The following is a 19633-nucleotide window of genomic DNA, read 5'->3' on the forward strand; positions in this document are numbered from 1 at the left end:
AAAGATGGCGGATTCGCTTCTTGCTCTAGCTAATATGATTCGTCATTCCTTTTATCAGCCAATGGAATGTGAGCTGGGCCGATCCTGGCACCGTGATTGGACGAAGCAGTGAGCGGTGGAAAGAGCGGCCCGGCTGTCGGGAGGCGGGAGGACTGGGCTCAGCCGACCCGCGGGATGTACTAACATTTCACTGGTCTTGGGATTTTACTTTAGTGCAGCTCAGTCTGCCTGATAGGAATGGAGCAAGCTTGGTAAGTCACTCGTGCGCCTTTGCAGCCACTTTGTGCTTCACTTCCTCACCATGGACAAGATCTCTGCTTGCTGTCAGTGAATGGAAGCATTCTTGTTTACATCCAAGAGCTGGTAATCGGCGCAGACCTAAAACTTCTCCCCACTGTGGGTTTGTTTCATGTTCTATGAGGTTAAGGGCTCATGCACATGACCGTATATATTTAGTGGTCCGTAAAAAAATGGATCCACAAAAAATACGGATGACGTCAGTGTGCATTCCGTATTTCACGGGACAGCCGGCCCCTTATAGAACGGTACTATCCTTGTCCGTAATGTGGACAATAATAGGACATGTTCTATTTGTTTTGGCCGAACGGACATACAGAAACGGAATGCACAAGGAGTAGCTTCCGTTTTTTTTGCGGACCCATTGAAATGAATGCAAAAAACATAACGGACACGGAAAGAAAATACGTTTGTGTGCATGAGCCCTTAGAGAAGACAATCCTACCAGGTAAAATACGTGTACGGGTTCCTTAAAGGGGTAGTCCCATATGGCAAATAGGAAATGCCATTAAAGGGATCCGGTCACCAGGATTTTGTGTATAGAGCCGAGGACATGGGTTGCTAGATCGCCGCTAGCACATCCGCAATACCCAGTCCCCATAGCTCTGTGTGCTTTTATTGTGTAAAAAAAACCGATTTGATACATATGCAAATTAACCTGAGATGAGTCCTGTCCCTGACTCTTCTCACGTACAGGACTCTTCTCACGTACAGGACTCTTCTCACGTACAGGACTCTTCTCACGTACAGGACTCTTCTCACGTACAGGACTCTTCTCACGTACAGGACTCTTCTCACGTACAGGACTCTTCTCACGTACAGGACTCTTCTCACGTACAGGACTCTTCTCACGTACAGGACTCTTCTCACGTACAGGACTCTTCTCACGTACAGGACTCTTCTCACGTACAGGACTCTTCTCACGTACAGGACTCTTCTCACGTACAGGACTCTTCTCACGTACAGGACTCTTCTCACGTACAGGACTCATCTCAGGGACAGGACTCATCTCAGGTTAATTTGCATATGTATCAAATCAGGTTTTTTTTACACAATAAAAGCACACAGAGCTATGGGGACTGGATATTGCGGATGTGCTAGCGGCCATCTAGCAACCCATGTCCTCGGCTCTATACACAAAATCCTGGTGACAGGTTCCCTTTAAAGGGGTTGTCCGGGTTCAGAGCTGAACCCGGACATACCCTTATTTTCACCCTGGCAGACCCATCTCATGCTCCGATGCGCTTCCTTTACCCTGCGCTAAATCGTGCAGCGCAAGCGATCTTTTATTTACAATAACACACTGCCGGGAGGAAACTTCCGCCCAGCAGTGTGTTCGGTGATGTCACCGGCTCTGATGGGCAGGCTAGGGCAGCGCTAAATCCCGCCCATCAGTGCCGGTGACGTCACCGGGCTTCCTGGCAGCCCCATGGAGAGCCCCAGTACGTCACTGGAACTCCAAAAAATGCCTTTGCCCTGCGCGATTTAGCGCAGGGCAAAGGAGAACATCGGAGCATGAACTGCTCCGATGCTCATGTCAGGGGGGCTGCCGGGGTGAAAATGGAGGTATTGGGCAACCCTTTTAATGTCGGAAAGTTGCGGGTCCCACTCTTCTCAATAAGTGGGATAATACCTTGTTCCTATATTTCGGCCATGTCTTCTTTGTTCTCTCCATCAGATAACATGGACAAAGTCTTCTACAAATATTTCAGACAAGTTTCTTTGTTCATTCTATCAGGCAAAAATGGACAAGGTCCCACACAAACATGTCAAACAAGTCTTCAATTTATACACCTCACCTCCTTTTATCAGACCCAATGGAGTCCAGATGACCAGAGTCTTCATCTTCATAGTTTAGCGACCTGCACATGATGCAGACTAAGGCCCCTTTCAGACGAGAGAGTTCCACGCATCGGACTCGCAGCATGAATACGCGGCAGCTCCCGTCCTGACCTCCCAGCATGGACAGGGTCACATAGCATTATATTGATTTATGATGCAATGCAACCTTTACACTGACAACATTATGTCACGGTTATCCAATACATTCCAGACCTCTAAGGGTTACATAGCATCACAAATCAATATAATGCTATGCGACCCCGTCAGTGCTGGGGAGGTCAGGACGAGTGCTGCTGCATACTCTCGCTGCGAGTCCGATGCGTGGAACTCTCTCGTCTGAAAGGGGCCTGTGTGTTTTTCCATTCAGATTTTCGTGCAGAAAAACTGCAGCGTAATACAGTACCAGCAAAGTGAATGAGATTTGACAAATGCCATGTACACTTTGCTTTTTTCCTTAGGTGCGGAAATTGACCTGCTGTGCGGATTTTAAAATTCGCAAAATGTCAATTGTTTGTGTGATTGTTCACCTTCTGTAGAGCGGTCTTCCCCATAGACTTCATAAGCAAAGAATCTGCATAACATTTTTTTAAAAATCACCCAAACCGCAATAAATAGTGGGGTTTTGGTGCGGATTTTCTGCATATAAATCTGTACCGTGTGCAGGTACCCCTAGGCTCATCCGGATCTGTCAATCAGTCGAGGCTGGCAGGAACTAAAAGGGCAAAGTTCTGCAAACCTTCAAGGAGATCACCTGACACATCTCTGTGGTTCATCAGAAATATAGGTTTTTACGTATTTATTTTGTTATCACCAGGAATATTTCAGTTTTATTTAAATTTTTTTCTGAATTTTAGCACTGAACCCGCCAAAGCAATTAAGCCGATCGATCGCAAGTCCGTCCATCAAATCTGCTCCGGCCAAGTTGTACTGAGTCTTGCCACCGCCGTTAAAGAGCTTCTGGAGAACAGCATAGATGCTGGAGCGACAAGTATTGGTAAGGCGTTCAAAGGGAGTGTCCACTCTCTGGCAGGTCCTGATGGTCCGTCTTAGAAGACCCCTTTGTGAGGACGTCTGTCACACATTGATTCAGATTACTGTGATGTAAAACATTTTTTAGACAAGTTCTCCAGTGGTTGCAAGATTAAGGCTAGGTCTACACCTTGTCGCGCAACAATTTGTCGCACCAATGTCGCGCAACAATTTTTTAAATGATAGTCTATGGTGGGGCACTGCGACATACTGCAACAGTATGGATTTTTCTGCGACTGTCGTGTCGCAGTGCAACACCATGGACTATCATTATAAAAATTGTCGCGCGACAAAATGTCGCAGTGTAGTTGTGCCCTATCTGTCGCGCGACTGTCGTGTCGCGCAACACATGTCGTCGCGTAGACAGCCTTAATGCAACTTTTTCACCCCTAGGGAAATATTCAATGTTGAAGTAGTCTTTTGCTGCTCCATTTCGGAGTACTACTCCTAGTATGTGACTATTTTTGAGGTGCGTTGACGTTGGTTTGCTCATAGAACAGATGGCTGCCGTGGGGCGGAATATACATCCAATACTCTATGATGCTGGATTAGTTCACCCTTTGTCCTCCACAATCTGTTCTCGGCATTCTGTCCTCTTCGTCTTCGCCGCAGCCGTACATTTCATCCTCATTTTACACTCATGTAAATTAATTGCATTTGTAATGTTCTTCTTATCTCCTAGACATAAAGCTGAAGGAGTATGGAGCAGATCTCATTGAAGTCTCTGACAATGGCTGCGGGGTGGAAGAACATAACTTTGAAGGCTTAAGTATGTGAAGGTTTTCTTGCTAGGAATCAGAGACCCAGCGGTACACTGTAGGGGCACATTGTGCATTCATAAAAATCTGTTTTTGGATATATGGACTTCCATTGTTCCATTGGGGACTACGCTGCTCAGCCCCCCCCCCCCCACCACCACCACTATCACTATGACCACGGCCAGTGAATCTCTAACAAGTAGCTCCTCCTGGTGGCCTGCCATCAATTGTATAAAGTACTACGTATCCCCTGATTATCGCAACGACTCCAATGTTTAAGGGGTTCTCCGGGCTTTTCATATTAATGACCTATCCTCAGGTCATCAATATCAGATCGGCGGGGATCCGACTCCCGGGACCCCCGCTGATCAGCTGTATGAGGCGACGGCGCGCGCAGTGCACTCCAATGTATGTCTATAGGACAGCAGCAGCAGGAAGAGAGACTGGAGACTGCAAGTGCAGCTGATCGGCGGGGGTGGCGGGTGTTGGACCCCCGACGATCTGATATTGATGACCTATCCTGAGGATAGGGCATTAATATGAAAAGCCCGGAGAACCCCTTTAAAGGTGTTGCCTACAATGGCCATTGTACTGTGCTGCAGAATATGTTAGCGACATATAGATCAAAAATATTATCATGAGGCAACCCTTTTAAAGGGGTCTCTGACGGGATTACATTTTTTATATATGGGGCAGAATGGGTTAAAACAAAACCTTCTCCCCCTCTTCCTCCCCATCCTCACCGATTCCCCGCCATTGCCACTTCACTGCCATCCACTTCCCGGTGATGGCTCGACACAGGAAATGGCAGGAGATGCCCGCTCAGCCAATCACTTTCCACAGCAGTGACCCTCCTCCACCAGTGATTGGCTAAGTAGGCATTTGCTGCAATTTCCCATGCGTTGACTCGGGATGAGGAAGTGAGGACTTGGTAAGCATGGGGGCGGGGGGGCGGGGGATCGGCCTTGTCTTTTTTTTTTTTTTTTTTAAACCCGATCTGCCCCCTATATAAAAATCTCATCCCCCCAGACAACTCTTTTAATATGGTTATTTGTTTTATATAAGTAGGGGCCAGCTTCCACCTTTCGTTTTCCATAGAAGCTCAGAAAAATAAAAGGTGGAATCTGATTGGTTGCTGTGGACAACAGTAAGGCCTCTTGCACATGAACGTTGTGTGCCCGTGGCGCTGGCCCGTGTGCACTCCGCATCACTGATGCTGACCCATTCACTTAAATGGGTCCGCAATCATGGAGATGTGGAATGTAAGTGCTTCCGTGGTGTTTCTGTCCGTGCCTCCTCACCGCAAAAAAAGTAGAACTTGTTCAAGTTGAATGGGTCTCGATCCGTTCCGGCCGCCGCACGGAACGGATGCACAACGTTTGTGTGCAAGATGCCTAAGCCAGTTTTCTTTCTTTCTTTTAATCCATTTTTAGGATCTTGGCTTGCTGTCAGTGAATGAAAGCATTCCAGCTTGCATACAGGAATCCTGACCTAGTCTGGCTCACAAAGTATAAGTGTTGAGAACTAACTGAGCCTTACAATCGTTTTCTACAGGCTTGCAATACCATTTCTGATCAGAAAAACACCATGAAATGGGTTCTCTGCATTGGAGAACTTCTACTTGTTAAGAAGGGTCCCTTGACAATAAGATCATCACATAGTGCCCCCCTTTGCCTTCTAAGACCCCCTGTTAGTCAGCTCTGACCTGTGGGGAAACCTGGCAGTAAACGCTCATCTTTCCTGCAGTGCCTCTACAGGGGAAATTAAAGGATTTTTCCGGGATTTTAGTACTGATGACCTATCCTCAGGATCAGTGTGCCAGCACAGCCTTCCCTTCATTGTTTACCTGCTCGTCGTCGACAGGTGGCAGTTGAGCCGTCGAGCAGGTGTAATTACAAGATGCCGCCCCATTCACTTCTATGGGACGGCTCGTTCTTATACACTTAAACACTACGGAGCCGTCCAATAGAATTGTAATGACACCTGCTCACCGCTGTGATGTCGACGGCGAGCAGGTAAACAATGAAGGAAAGGCTGCGCTGGCACAGAGGATAGGTCATCAGTACTAAAATCCCGGAAAACCCCTTTAAGTATTACAAAGTGCCCATTCAGATCAGTGGTTTGTCTATGTACTGAAGGACAAGACAGGTCCCCCAGAGTGAAAGACGCTCTTTGTATCTGCACTACATACTGGACAAGAGATGAGGATTCCCTTACATTCACACGAATGTACGGTATTTTGTTTCCGTGTCCGGTCTGTTTTTTTTTTTTTTTTTTTGGGATGAGGCCCCATTTATTTCAATGGGTCTGCCCACCGCATCCATATGTCCGTTCCGTTGCCCCGCAAAAAAAATTAAATGTCCTATTCTTGTCCGTTTTGCAGATAAGAATAGGCATTGTTACAATGCAATTTGAGATTTCTTTATATTCTGCAGTATTTGCCGTGTTGTGTTGCTTTGTCTTACTGACTATGTTTAATCCCTTAGCCTTGAAACATCACACGTCCAAACTGCAGGATTTCTCTGACCTGGTGACCGTGGAGACTTTTGGTTTTCGAGGAGAAGCTTTAAGTTCATTGTGTGCTTTAAGGTAAAGTAGAACAGATTGTACGAATGTACAGTAATCTCCCTTTAGGCTGGAATCAGACATGCAATATTTGATGCCACAGCCAGACGTGGACCCTGCAGGAAGAGGGAACATAAGTTCCTCCATTATGGACTTTGGCGCAAATAAACTGGAATCATACGTGAAGTTTTTGATGCAGTTTTATATTTTTTTTGAGCCATAAAACAGAACATGAAAACAGAAGTCACTCATACTTTTCCTTCTTTTTGGATACACTCTTTTTTTCTTTGACTTAAAAAACTAAATAAATTTCCACGTTTGTTCACACGTCCATTAACTTCAAACACGCCCATCGAAGTCTATGGGTCTGTGAAAATCACGGACACAACACGGATGGCATCCGTGTTTGGTCAGTGTTGGGTCCATTTTTCTCTGACCACTGATAGGAGATGCTTTTGAAATTAATTTTCAGCTGAGCCGTGTCCGTGAAATACAGATGACACAAGGTGGGCAAAAACGGATACACAGACCAAACACGGATCCTTCACCGATGAAACACAGACTGATTTTTTTATTTTACAGTTGTCAAAAGGACACAGAACTGTGAACGAGGCCTAATTCATGTGAAGTGATGCGTGCTGAACGGTCGTAGAAAAGTATATAAACGTCCTTTCTAACTTTAGTGTTCTGCTTCTGGTCTTTTTGCCCTATAAGACGCATCGGCACATAAGATGCACCTAGGTTTTAGAGGAGGACAATGAGAAAAAAATATTTTCTTATTAGACATCTGATCAGTCCACCAATCAGACCCCCAAGGTTAATCAGACCCCAATAAGACCTCAGATCAGACCCCAATGTGAATGACCCCCAATCAGACCTCAGATAACAGACCCAATATAAAGAGCTCAATTCAGACCTGAGATTAGACCCCTATGCCTCATATCAGCCCCCAGCCTCATTTAATCAGCCCCCAGCCTTTTATTCAGCCTCCATTCCTCAGATCACATAAAATAAAAAATCCACTCACCTCTCCTGCTCTGGACGCCGCCGCTCCTCACCTACAGCGCTCTGTCTTCTTGGCAGGAAGCGGTGAGTACAGAGCCTGGGTAGTGCATTCACCGCTTCCCGATCCTCCGGTACTAATGAGCACTTCCATAATGGAAGCGCTCATAAGTATTTGCCCCATAAGACGCAGTGCGTCTTATGGGGCAAAAAATACGGTATATATTAAAATAATAATAAATTAATAAAAATAAAAACAATCAGCCATTATGCCGATATACACATTAAAATATTGATGGTTCCAATGTTAAAGAGAGTGGTAAAACTACTAATGCTGTCTAAGAGCCTGTAACCTTAGACTAGACCTGAGGTCCCCAACTTTTTGTATGTTCTGAGCCACATTTCAGTGATGACCGGGAGCAACAAGCAATTCAGATACAGTATATAGATGAGACATTTTGAATGTGGAGAAACGTGAAGTTGCAAACATTTGGTGATTTAATATTTCGGTGTGAAATTGAACACTGGTATTATACCATCTGAATTGGCGCTGTTTGGTGGTAAATCTAGGATAGGTCTGCAATAATGTCAATTGCCGGTACATATGGTCATAACTCAGGACTCCCATGGCGAGCCACACAGCAGGGGGGTGTGAGCCACATGTGGCTCCCGAGCCACTAGTTGGAGACCACTTGACTAGATAGTCTAAAAATGTGCCACAGTGACTGACGCTCCTTTAGGCTTCCTGCACGTGTGGTTTTTCTGTGCAGATTCTGGTGCGGAAAGACCACAGCGTAATACAGGACCAGCAAAATGTATGAGATTACACAAGTCTCACGTACACTTTGCTTCTTTCTTACGTGTGGAAATTGACCTGCCGTGAGGATTTAGAAATCCGCAGCGTCTCAATTATGTTTGCAATTTTTGGGGCAGATTTCGCCCTTTTTCAATGAAAGGTGAGATCTGTGGCTAACCACATCAAATCCGCACCAAAAACTGTAACTAACAGGTGGATTTGGTAAGGAAACATATACAGAAACTCGTGTGCCGGTGGCCTTAGAATGTCTTACCTAAATTCATACCACCTATTAGTTGGCTTACTTTGTGCCACAGTTATGGCCCAATTTTGGTGTTGCACAATATGTCATCTTTCCCATGAAGTCATGCCTCCTACTCAAGCATGGCAGAAAAATTATCTAAGGCCTCTTTCACACTTGCGTTGTCCGGATCCGGCGTGTACTCCACTTGCCGGAATTAAACGCTGGATCTGGAAAAACGCGAGTGTACTGAACGCATTTGAAGACGGATCCGTCTTCAAAATGCGTTCAGTGTTACTATGGCAGCCGGGACGCTATTAAAGTCCTGGTTGCCATAGTAGTAGTGGGGAGCGGGGGAGCAGTATACTTACCGTCCGCGCGGCTCCCGGGGCGCTCCAGAATGACGTCAGAGCGCCCCATGCGCATGGATGACGTGCCATGCGATCACGTGATCCATGCGCGTGGGGCGCCCTGACGTCACTCTGGAGCGCCCCGGGAGCCGCACGGATGGTAAGTATGCTGCTCCCCCGCTCCCCGCTACACTTTACCCTGGCTGCCAGGACTTTAGCGTCCCGGCAGCCATGGTAACCATTCAGAAAAAGCTAAACGTTGGATCCGGTAATGCGCCGAAACGACATTTAGCTTAAGGCCGGATCCGGATTAATGCCTTTCAATGGGCATTAATTCCGGATCCGGCCTTGCGGCAAGTGTTTAGGATTTTTGGCCGAAACAAAAAGCGCAGCATGCTGCGGTATTTTCTCCGGCCAAAAAACGTTCCGGTCCTGAACTGAAGACATCCTGATGCATCCTGAACGGATTTCTCTCCATTCAGAATGCATTTGGATAAAACTGATCAGGATTCTTCCGGCATAGAGCCCCGACGACGGAACTCTATGCCGGATCCGGACAACGCAAGTGTGAAAGAGCCCTAAAAGACTTCAGAAATGTGGCACATTTTCATTAGCAAATCTAATGTCTGTTTTAGTAACTACTTGCATTCCCCTACATGAAGAATGTCAACAGTTTACGATGAAGGGTCCAGATGGGTGTTACCAGATGAAGGGTAACTGACACTGTCAGTACTGATTGGATAGTCTCAGATTGTGCAGGAACAACCCGCCCCCCAACTGGTAACACCCCTCTTGACCTTCATAGTAATTCTTTCATAACTTCTAGCAAGAATAATAAAGGAATGGCACAACACAGAGTTATACAAAGAGATGCTCCAGAATAGTTATTACATGGGGGATGCAAGTAGTTACTAAAACAGACGTTGGGAGAGGGGACAGCTCCTCTTTACCTTTGTTCTATTTATATAAGAAGTTACTCACTGTTATCTATGTTTTTTTTTTTTCCTACAGTGATCTGTCAATTTTCACCTGTCATAAATCAGCTAAAGTGGGCACTCGCTTGGTTTTGGATCAAAATGGAAAAATCATTCAAAGATCTCCCCTCCCCCGACAGCAAGGAACAACAGTCGGCATTCAGCAGCTCTTCTACACCTTGCCGGTGCGGCACAAGGAATTCCTGAGGAACATTAAAAAAGTGCGCGACTAGTAGTGTGATAGATGGATACGGAAGTGTAGTGTTCATCCTGTGAACTTCTGAGACAGTATTTGATTAAGTAGGCTTGGAACGGCATATACACAGTCAGCACCCCCCCTTGCCACATTTTAAAGGATAGCTGTCAAATTTTATTTTTATTGTCTGTCAATGTCGATCAAAATATCTGTAATTACCTGATAATAAGAGCTGTCATTAATGTCCTCTGTCCCTTTCCACTGCTCCCTTAAAAGACAGTTGCTATGGCTTGTCTGTCTCTGGCTAAGGGCCCTTTCACACTTGCGTTGTCCGGATCCGGCGTGTACTCCACTTGCCGGAATTACATGCCGGATCCGGAAAAACGCAAGTGTACTGAAAGCATTTGAAGACGGATCCGTCTTCAAAATGCTTTCAGTGTTACTATGGCACCCAGGACGCTATTAAAGTCCTGGTTGCCATAGTAGGAGCGGGGAGCGGTGGAGCGGTATACTTACCGTCCGTGCGGCTCCCGGGGCGCTCCAGAATGACATCAGAGCGCCCCGTGCGCATGGATGACGTGTTCCATGTGATCACGTGATCCATGCGCTTGGGGCGCCATGACGTCACTCTGGAGCGCCCGGGGAGCCGCACGGATGGTAAGTATACCGCTCCCCACTACACTTCACCATGGCTGCCAGGACTTTAGCGTCCTGGAAGCCATGGTAACCATTCAGAAAAAGCTAAACGTCGCATCCAGCAATGCGCCGAAACGACGTTTAGCTTAAGTCCGGATCAATGCCTTTCAATGGGCATTAATTCCGGATCCGGCCTTGCGGCAAGTCTTCAGGATTTTTGGCCGGAGCAAAAAGCGCAGCATGCTGTGGTATTTTCTCCGGCCAAAAAACGTTCCGTTCCGGAACTGAAGACATCCTGATGCATCCTGAACGGATTTCTCTCCATTCAGAATGCATTAGGATAATCCTGATCAGGATTCTTCCGGCATAGAGCCCCGACGACGGAACTCTATGCCGGAAGACAAGAACGCAAGTGTGAAAGAGCCCTAAGAAGACAGGAAGACACAGGGGCGGTCCTTCACACTGCATGCCTGCATTAGGCTTCAGAGTGAGGAGGCGTGTCTCTCAGTAATCCAATCTGATTGGCTGGCAGGGAGCTGCTGGCTACAGCAAGTGTGTGTATGGGAAGTGAGGGAAAGCAGTTTTGGCCTCAGAGAACTGGCAGAGGAGCCATCTTGAGAAGGTCCTCATATTGTAAATTTTTAAACAGCTGTAACTAAGGGAAAAACTCAAGGAAAACAGTGGTATGTGAAGAAACTAAAGATTGCTTTATGCATAATACTGCCGCAGCAGTAACATATGTTAAAATTGATATATATATATATATATATATATATAAAGATATCAATTTTTTTATTTATTTTTTATGAAAACATGACAGTTACCCTTTTAAGTATTTCTTTTTTTTCTCTTTAAAGGAATTTGCAAAAATGGTTCAGATTCTACAAGCTTATTGTATCATTTCGACGGACGTGCGTATAAATTGCACCAACCAAGTGGGCCAAGGGAAGAGAACCCCCGTCGTCTGCTCAAGTGGCACTTCAAGTAGTGTGAAAGAAAACATAGGAGCTGTGTTTGGCCAGAAACAGGTAAAATCCACATTAAACATAGAAGGGACTTTATGTTAAGGATCCTTTTATTGACTATCCTGTTTTGTACAATGAGTATTTTTGCACTGTGTTGAACATAATATATGACACAAGAATTTAGTAAAATGATATTGTTTATTTTTACAAAATAATAAAAATGTATCGGATTAAAAAAAAAAACATTGAAGGGAGGTGGAACAAGACAAGGGGCCCCATTCATTTGGGTCATAAGTATGCTTAAAGAGGAAGGATTTTTCTGACATGACGTCCTTATTCTGCGGCTCAATAAGAATACATCGATACCAAACTTGTATAAGTTTTTTTTTTTTTTGTTTTTTTTTTTGTTTTACTACTTTAGAATTAAAAACCTTGAAACCTTGAAAAAAAATCTAAATTTTTTGTGCATTGCCATATTCTGACATAACTGATTAATATTTCCGCCCACAGAGCTTTATGAGGGCGTGTTTTTTTTTTGGTACGAACTGTAGTTTTTATTAGTACCCTTTTTGTGGTACGACTTTTTGATCACTGTTATTTATTTTTGATAGGGTGGTAAAGGTGACAGAAAAATGGCGAATCGTTTTTCATTTTTCCGTTACGACGTTCACCGCACAGGATTTTTTATATTTTTTATAATAGTTCAGACATTTCCAGACGCGGCGATACATGATATGTTTTTATTTTTATTTTTTTATTGTCAATATATTTTTATATGTAAAATAGGGAAAGGTGTGATTTAATGTTTTTGGAACCACTATAGAAGTAAACAGAGATAGAGACACCTCTCCGTTCACGGCAGCGCAAGATGGGGCCCCCGTACACACAATAGGCGCGCGTCCCATAGGTGAGACCCACTCCTGCCAAGCATTTATGGTGTATCTCGTGGATAGGCCAGAAATGTCCATATGGGTTATTAAAAAATCCATATATGGTACTCCTATAAGGCCAATTTCACAAGTGCAATTTGGGCGAATTTCTTTGCCTGTATTAGGGCCACAAATTCCAACTCCATCATGGGTCTTATCACTCAGACTAACAGCATCGGAGGGTTTTATGATGCTGTTAGTTCGGGTGGTCAGACCTGCGCCTGCATCATGTTGATGGAAGATTTGGCTACAGGTAAGTTGAGACGCAGCAGATAATCCAGCAGCTTGGGCGAGGAGATGATCATTCTGGATTCTGTCTCTTCTCTCCCTGTCAGTTGCAGAACCTGATTCCTTTTGAGCAGCTGCCTCCAAGTGAAAGTGTGTGTGAGGAGTATGGGCTGAACCATGCAGATGTCCTAGGTGGTTTCTATAGGTAAGTAACGATGAAGATGGCGCATGATGTATACCACCATGGTATAGCACCACTATCCACATGCGCGTCTACAGACCTGCCTCTACCATGCAAATAAGCTCTGTAAAATGAAGGAAGCCAGGTGATGCTGTATGAGAAAGATTTGGTCATATATCAAACAGCTTTACGCTGGTTAACCCTTAGGATACTGGATTTTATTTTTTTTTTTTCGTTTTTGCGTTATCATTTTTCTTTCCTGTGTTCCTGGAGCCATAACTTTTTTTACTTTTTCGTTCACATATCCACGCGAAGGCTTGTTTTTTTTTGCCAGATAAGTCTTACTTTCTAGCGCCACCATTTAATATGGCATACCATGTAGTGGGAGGCTGGATAAATAAAAAATGGGGTGGAATTGGGGAAAAAAAACACAATTCCTCCACAGTTTTACAGGTTTTGTCCCTATGGCATTCCTTTTGCGGCAAAAGTCATTCTCACTCATTCACTGGGTCAGTACGATTACAGCGATACCACATATGTATAGGTTTTATATGTTTAAATACTGAAAAAAATTAATGAAAACTTTGAAAAGTTTTTTTATATCACCATATTCTGACCCCTTTAACTTTTTTTTATAGTTATATCTACTGAGCTGTGTGGGGGCTATTTTTTTTGCGGGATGACCTGTAGTTTTTATTCTTTATACCATTTTGCAGTTTGTGTCTTTTGTATCGCATTTTATTCAAATTTTTTATTTTTTCACGGTAAGGCCCCTTTCACACGGGCGAGTATTCCGCGCGGATGCGATGAGTGAGTTGAACGCATTTCACCCGCACTGAATACCATTCATTTCTATGGGGCTGTTCACATGAGCGGTGATTTTCACGCATCACTCATGCGTTGCGTGAAAATCGCAGCATGCTCTATTTTGTGCGTTTTTCACGTAACGCAAGCCCCATAGAAATGAATGGGGTTGCGTGAAAATCGCAAGCAAGTGCGGATGCGGTGCGATTTTCACGCACAGTTGCTAGGAGACGATCGGGATGGAGACCCGATCATTATTATTTTCCCTTATAACATGGTTATAAAGGAAAATAATAGCATTCTGAATACAGAATGCACAGTCAAATAGCGCTGGAGGGGTTAAAAAAATAATAATAATAATTTAACTCGCTTTAGTCCACTTGATCGTGCTGCCCGGCATCTCGTCTGTCTCCTTTGCTGAACAGGACCTGTGGTGACGTCACTCCGGTCATCACATGTTCCATCACATTATCTTTTACCATGGTGATGGATCATGTGATGACCGGAGTGACATCACCACAGGTCCTGTTCCTGCAATGAATGCTCACCACAGGTCCTGTTCAGCAAAGGAGACAGAAGAGATGCCGGGCTACGCGATCAAGTGGACTAAGGTGAGTTAAAAAAATATATAATTAACCCCCTTCAGCGCTATTTTACTATGCATTCTGTATTCAGAATGCTATTATTTTCCCTTATAACTATGTTATAAGGGAAAATAATACAATCTACAGAACACCGATCCCAGACCCGAACGTCTATGAAAAAGTTCGGGTTTGGGTACCAAACATGCACGATTTTTCTCACGCGAGTTAAAAATGCATTACAATGTTTTGCACTCGCGCGGAAAAATCATGGGTGTTCCCGCAACGCACCCGCACATTTTCCCGCAACGCCCGTGTGAAAGAGGCCTAAGAGAAGCGATGAAAAAATAGTGAATAGGCCATTTACTACTTTCTTCCGTTACACCATTCCCCGTATTGGAAATAAATTTTTAGATTTTAATAGTACAAGCGTTTTTTTTAGACGTGATGCCCATGATGTTTATATAAAAAATATAAACATCATGGGCATCACGTCTAAAAACGCCCGTACTATTAAATTTTTTTTATTATTTTTGTATTTATTTTTTTATTCTAAGGAAAGGGCCCCCCCCTTTCAATATTTAGTTTTTTTTGTAGTCCCTTTAGGAGGCTACAATGTGCATTACTTAGTTTTTTTTATAGAATATTATTATACTCTAAAAAGGAGTATAGTAATATGTGGATTGACTATTTCCTATGTTGGCCTGCCAGCTTTAAGAGGCTGGGACTCTTCAGAGAGACCCAGCCCATTAGAATTAATTACCGGCATCCCCGGCCTTATTGCCAGTCACGGACATTAGCTGTGGGCCTCTGCTGTTTGAAACATCAAAGACCCGCGCAGCTATGCTGCACACGCGAGCGGGCGCCATGTTTAAAGGCCACACCATCGCCGTACAGCGCTGGTAGCGAACAGGTTAATGCTTTCTGCTTCTCCTGTTATGGCATTGAGTAGTCTCAGGGGCAACCTGAAATGTATGGTTGTAATTGGCCTATGTGCAGCAGTTCATGAGGCTGGATTCACAACCCCGTATTAAGGGTCCATTCACACGTCCGTATGTGTTTTGCAGATCCCCAAAACACGGACACCGGTAATATGCGTTCCGCATTTTGCGGACCGCACATCGCCGGCACTCTCATAGAGAATGCCTTTTCTTGTCCGCAATTGCAGACAAGAATAGGACATGTTCTATTTTTTTGCGGAACGGAAGTGTGGATCCGGAAGTACGGATCCGCAAATGCGGATGCAGACAGCACATTCCGGCACCATTGAAAATGAATGGGTCCGCACCTGTTCCTTAAAGTTGTGGAATGGCTACGGACTCATTTTGCGGACATGTGAATGGACAGTTTGTGTGAACTGTGTATTTTTTATTTTATTTTTGCAAAACATGAGTCCCTTCTAATGGCATGGGTCCCCATTTGCTGGCTATTTATATATACATTTAAAATATGGCTGTGCGTACTAGGAGGTCCCATAGCAAACCTTGGGGCCCCATGCTGCAATACGTGCTTTGGAAGCATGTTCTGAAAGCGTTTATGATTTATGTTGGTCTCCCTGTTGCACACGGTGATGTCACGGTACAAGGATAATGGGCTGAGTGACTTCACAGTACAGGGGTAACGATGTTACAAGACAGAAATCATCAAGCGGTGATGTCCTGGTAGTTATGCAATGACCCTAAGTTCACACCTGAGCGTTTTACAGCACGTGAAAACGCGCTGTAAAACGCTCAACACGTGAAAACCAATGCTTCCCTATGGCCCTGGTTCACACTTGAGCGTTTTACAGCGCGTTTGAACACGCTGTAAAACGCCCGACGCATAAACAAGTTCTTGAGCTTTTTTGGGGGCGTTTGTCGCGCGTTTGGGCCATAGACTCATTGGACAACACTGCAGTCAATCACACAAACGCGCGTTTACTATTGCGAAAAACGCGCGACAAATACGCGCGTTTTACGCGCGTCTCAAAAAAGCTCAGGTGTGAACCCAGGGTGAATGTTCTCGTGGGGAGCCCCTCAATGTCCACCCCTGAAACTATTTTTTTGCTTCATTGCATTTAAAATAAAAAAGCAACTCTGAATAATATTGATTTAACATTTCCTGCCTTTATTGTGTGTAAAGCTCCTATGAGGAACAATGTGTCTCCATGGTTACAGACTACAAATAAACCCTGTGTAGTCTGATCGTACAGTCTTACTCCTCTGTCTTTACTCTCTTTTTGGTAACCTACAGACATGGGAGAAGGGGCAGATTGAGGGGAGAGGCGACACTACAGTGTGTGGAGTTTTTTGCATACTAACGGCAGATTTAGACATCGACCTGATAACTTTAACTCAGAGATTGTTCTCATTATTATTGTGCTTTTATTATATTGTTAATTAGGAATGAGAGAACTGTTGACGCACAAACATTCCTACGTATAATCTTGCTATCAGTATTTCAGGATACATATCTCGATGTGATCATGGTGTAGGACGAAGTTCCACGGACAGGCAGTTCTATTTTATCAACCAGCGGCCTTGTGACCCTGCTAAGGTAAAAATGGTTTCAGTTAGGTCCTGAAAATGAGGATTACATTTGAGGGGTTGTCCAGTCTTGGAAAAAAAAAACATGTCTATTTTTTTTTTCCAAAAACAGCACCACACCTGTTCGCAGGTTGTCTGCGGTATTGCAGCTCAACACCAATCATTACAGTGTTGCAGACATGTTTTTCTAAGGGCTCATGCACACGGCTGTTGCTAGGCCGTTCCTTGCAATTTGCGGTCCCCAATGCATGGGCAACATCTGCGCGGATTCTGCAGACTGATCCAGACCCATTTAACTTGAATGGGTCCATGATCCATCCGCACTACAAAAAAAGATAGAACGAAAAAAAAATTTGCGCTGCGGAGGCACGGAGAGAAACCCCACCGATGCACTCCGTAGTGGTTCCCTGAAGTCCTGTGCCTCCGTTCCGCACTGGTCCTTCCGGATTGCAGACCCATTCAAGTGAAGTGATGTGGGCTGCACACGGCCGGTGCCCTTGTATTGCGGACCCGCTGAGCCCTAATACTGTGAGTTTTCATATACATATAGTACATATAGATATTACGTGGATCCGGATGCCGTCCATTCACTGAGTAAGTGTAGGACAGAACCAGGTGTTTAAAACCTGTAGGGGAAGATTGATGAAGACCGGCGTCTAATAAGTTCGTTTTTGGAAACTGCACCAAATTTATTAAGAGGTGCACTTTTGGGGAGATTTTTGGCAAACGCCCCTAATGAGTAGACCTGCGAAGGGATGCATACTTACCTGCTTCATGGCTCTGGCTCAGCGCTCCTTTTCTCCCTGGCTGCTCCGCTTTACTCCCAGGAAGAAAACTTCTGCTTTGACGCCGAGACCTGCTCCCTTTGTGTCGTGTTCCCATTTGACAAGACGGAAGGGGATAACATCATCTGCAGCCAGCGGTTGGCTGCAGCGGCCGGGGAGAGAATGAGCTGGGAAGCAGGACTTTGCGAAAAACATCCCCAAAGGTGTACAACCCCTTTAAGCAGTCCTAAAGACAGAAAATGAAGCATATGCTTGCCTTGAGCTGCATATTGCGCCGGTGTGTTTAGTTAGAATTGACCAGCTGAACGCCACCTACTTCTATTGTCACTTTTCACAAGGGCCAATAAGGGAAAAAAGTTGCAAATTTTAGAACTATAAATTTGTGACTTTTTTTTTTTTTTTTTTTTTTTTTTACACCAGAAAACTGGTTCAAAGCGAATATCTTTTAGGTTACCAGAAGAATCTGCGCTTTTTATACGTTTTTAGTATTTTCAGGAAATTATTAATTAAATTTCTTTCTGTTGCTCAGGTCATTAAGATTGTGAATGAAGTGTATCATTCATTCAACAGACATCAGTATCCATTCGTTGTCCTCAATGTCAGTGTCCATTCAGGTGAGTTTTATTGCATAACCTCCACTTGTGATACTATTATACTTCTGTATTACTCGTGTGTGTGTGTCACAGCCTGATGGGGGTTTTAGCTGACCTGAACTCGTAGCATCTTTGATGGGTGGGGTCATGACACGTACGTGTAAGGCTACATGCACACGACCGGGCCGTATTTTGCAGATCCCGTCCGTGTGCGTTCTGCAATTTGTGGAACGGAACAGGCCGCCCATAATAGAAATGCCTATTCTTGTCCGCAAAACGGACCCTCACCGATCACCAGAAAAGGGGCACCTTCCCTCGTGGAGCCCCCCCCCCTAAATGAATGGAGCAGCTAGTAACGCCGGAACTCCCATAGAAATGAATGGAGCAGGCACGCACGTGCCCGACCAGACGCTCTGTTTGTTTCAGAGGGGCTCCACGGGGTACAGGGCTGCCATTCTCGTAATCGGTGGGGGTCCTAACGCTGGGACCAGTGGATACAGGATAACGTTATATAACTAGAATACCCCTTTAAGTACACTCTGGCTTCCTCTGCCGGCCCCTCCCTCTCCATGATTGACAGGCCCAGGCAAGATATCGATGTAGGAACCTGGTCCTGTCCAATCAAGAAGACAGAGGGGCTGGCAGAGGAAGAAGTAGGAGGAAGGCTGCACAGAGTGACTTGGACCCGCCCTCAGTGCACTTAACTGCTTATTTGCACATGGATTAAAAGTACTTTTTTCTTTAGAATAAAGCGCAGGATGGCTAAGTGAAAGGTATCATTACATTCAGCTGAGTTAGCCCTGCAAGGCGCTGTGTCTGGTGTAACAGTGACTTAAACCGAAAAAAACTTAGATAAATGAATCATAAGCGCAGCGTTTTGGAGAACACTATGAGGGGATTAATCAAACCTCGAACTAGGAAAATACGGAGCAGATGCCTACAACAGCCAATTAGGTTGCTGCTTTTATTTTCCAACAGGCCTCTGAGAAATGAGACCTGAAATCTGACCGGTTGCTGCTGCAGCAGCTTCTTGTGTATCATTGTGAAGTTGCACACAGACACCATGACTTGGCTGTAGCCCATGAGAAAACTATGGAGATCTGGAAATGCTTGTGTCTTCTCATACAGAATGTGTAGATATCAACGTCACGCCGGACAAGAGGCAGATTTTACTCCAGGAAGAGAAACTTTTACTGGCTATTCTAAAGACTTCTCTCACCGCCATGTTCAGCAGCAGTGTGAATAAACTAAATGTGAACCAGCAGCTGATGGATGTCTCAGGTAAGTCACTGGTGGCCTACAACATAGCATTCACATCATACAAGGGCAGCCATTGAGAACTATGTAGCGCTGCAT

The 19633-nt window shown here is 44.8% G+C and overlaps 1 protein-coding gene across 2 annotated transcripts in view; it reads left to right on the forward strand.

Moving 5' to 3' along the window:
* The first annotated feature begins 115 nt into the window (after positions 1 to 115).
* LOC122944903 (mismatch repair endonuclease PMS2-like) overlaps positions 116 to 19633 on the forward strand; it is a 41952-nt gene continuing 22434 nt past the window's right edge. The window contains exons 1-10 of one of the 2 annotated variants that reach the window (XM_044303628.1): positions 116 to 251; positions 2994 to 3133; positions 3851 to 3937; positions 6413 to 6515; positions 9892 to 10075; positions 11544 to 11714; positions 12916 to 13013; positions 16810 to 16909; positions 18214 to 18298; positions 19406 to 19558. In XM_044303628.1, coding sequence (XP_044159563.1) covers positions 238 to 251; positions 2994 to 3133; positions 3851 to 3937; positions 6413 to 6515; positions 9892 to 10075; positions 11544 to 11714; positions 12916 to 13013; positions 16810 to 16909; positions 18214 to 18298; positions 19406 to 19558 — 1135 coding nt within the window. In that variant the 5' untranslated portion in view covers positions 116 to 237. The remainder of the gene's footprint in view (positions 252 to 2993; positions 3134 to 3850; positions 3938 to 6412; positions 6516 to 9891; positions 10076 to 11543; positions 11715 to 12915; positions 13014 to 16809; positions 16910 to 18213; positions 18299 to 19405; positions 19559 to 19633) is intronic. The other variant, XM_044303630.1, reaches the window with a different exon arrangement.

The sequence above is a fragment of the Bufo gargarizans genome, chromosome 8, assembly GCF_014858855.1.
Source record: "Bufo gargarizans isolate SCDJY-AF-19 chromosome 8, ASM1485885v1, whole genome shotgun sequence".
In the NCBI taxonomy this organism is placed as follows: Eukaryota; Metazoa; Chordata; class Amphibia; order Anura; family Bufonidae; genus Bufo; species Bufo gargarizans.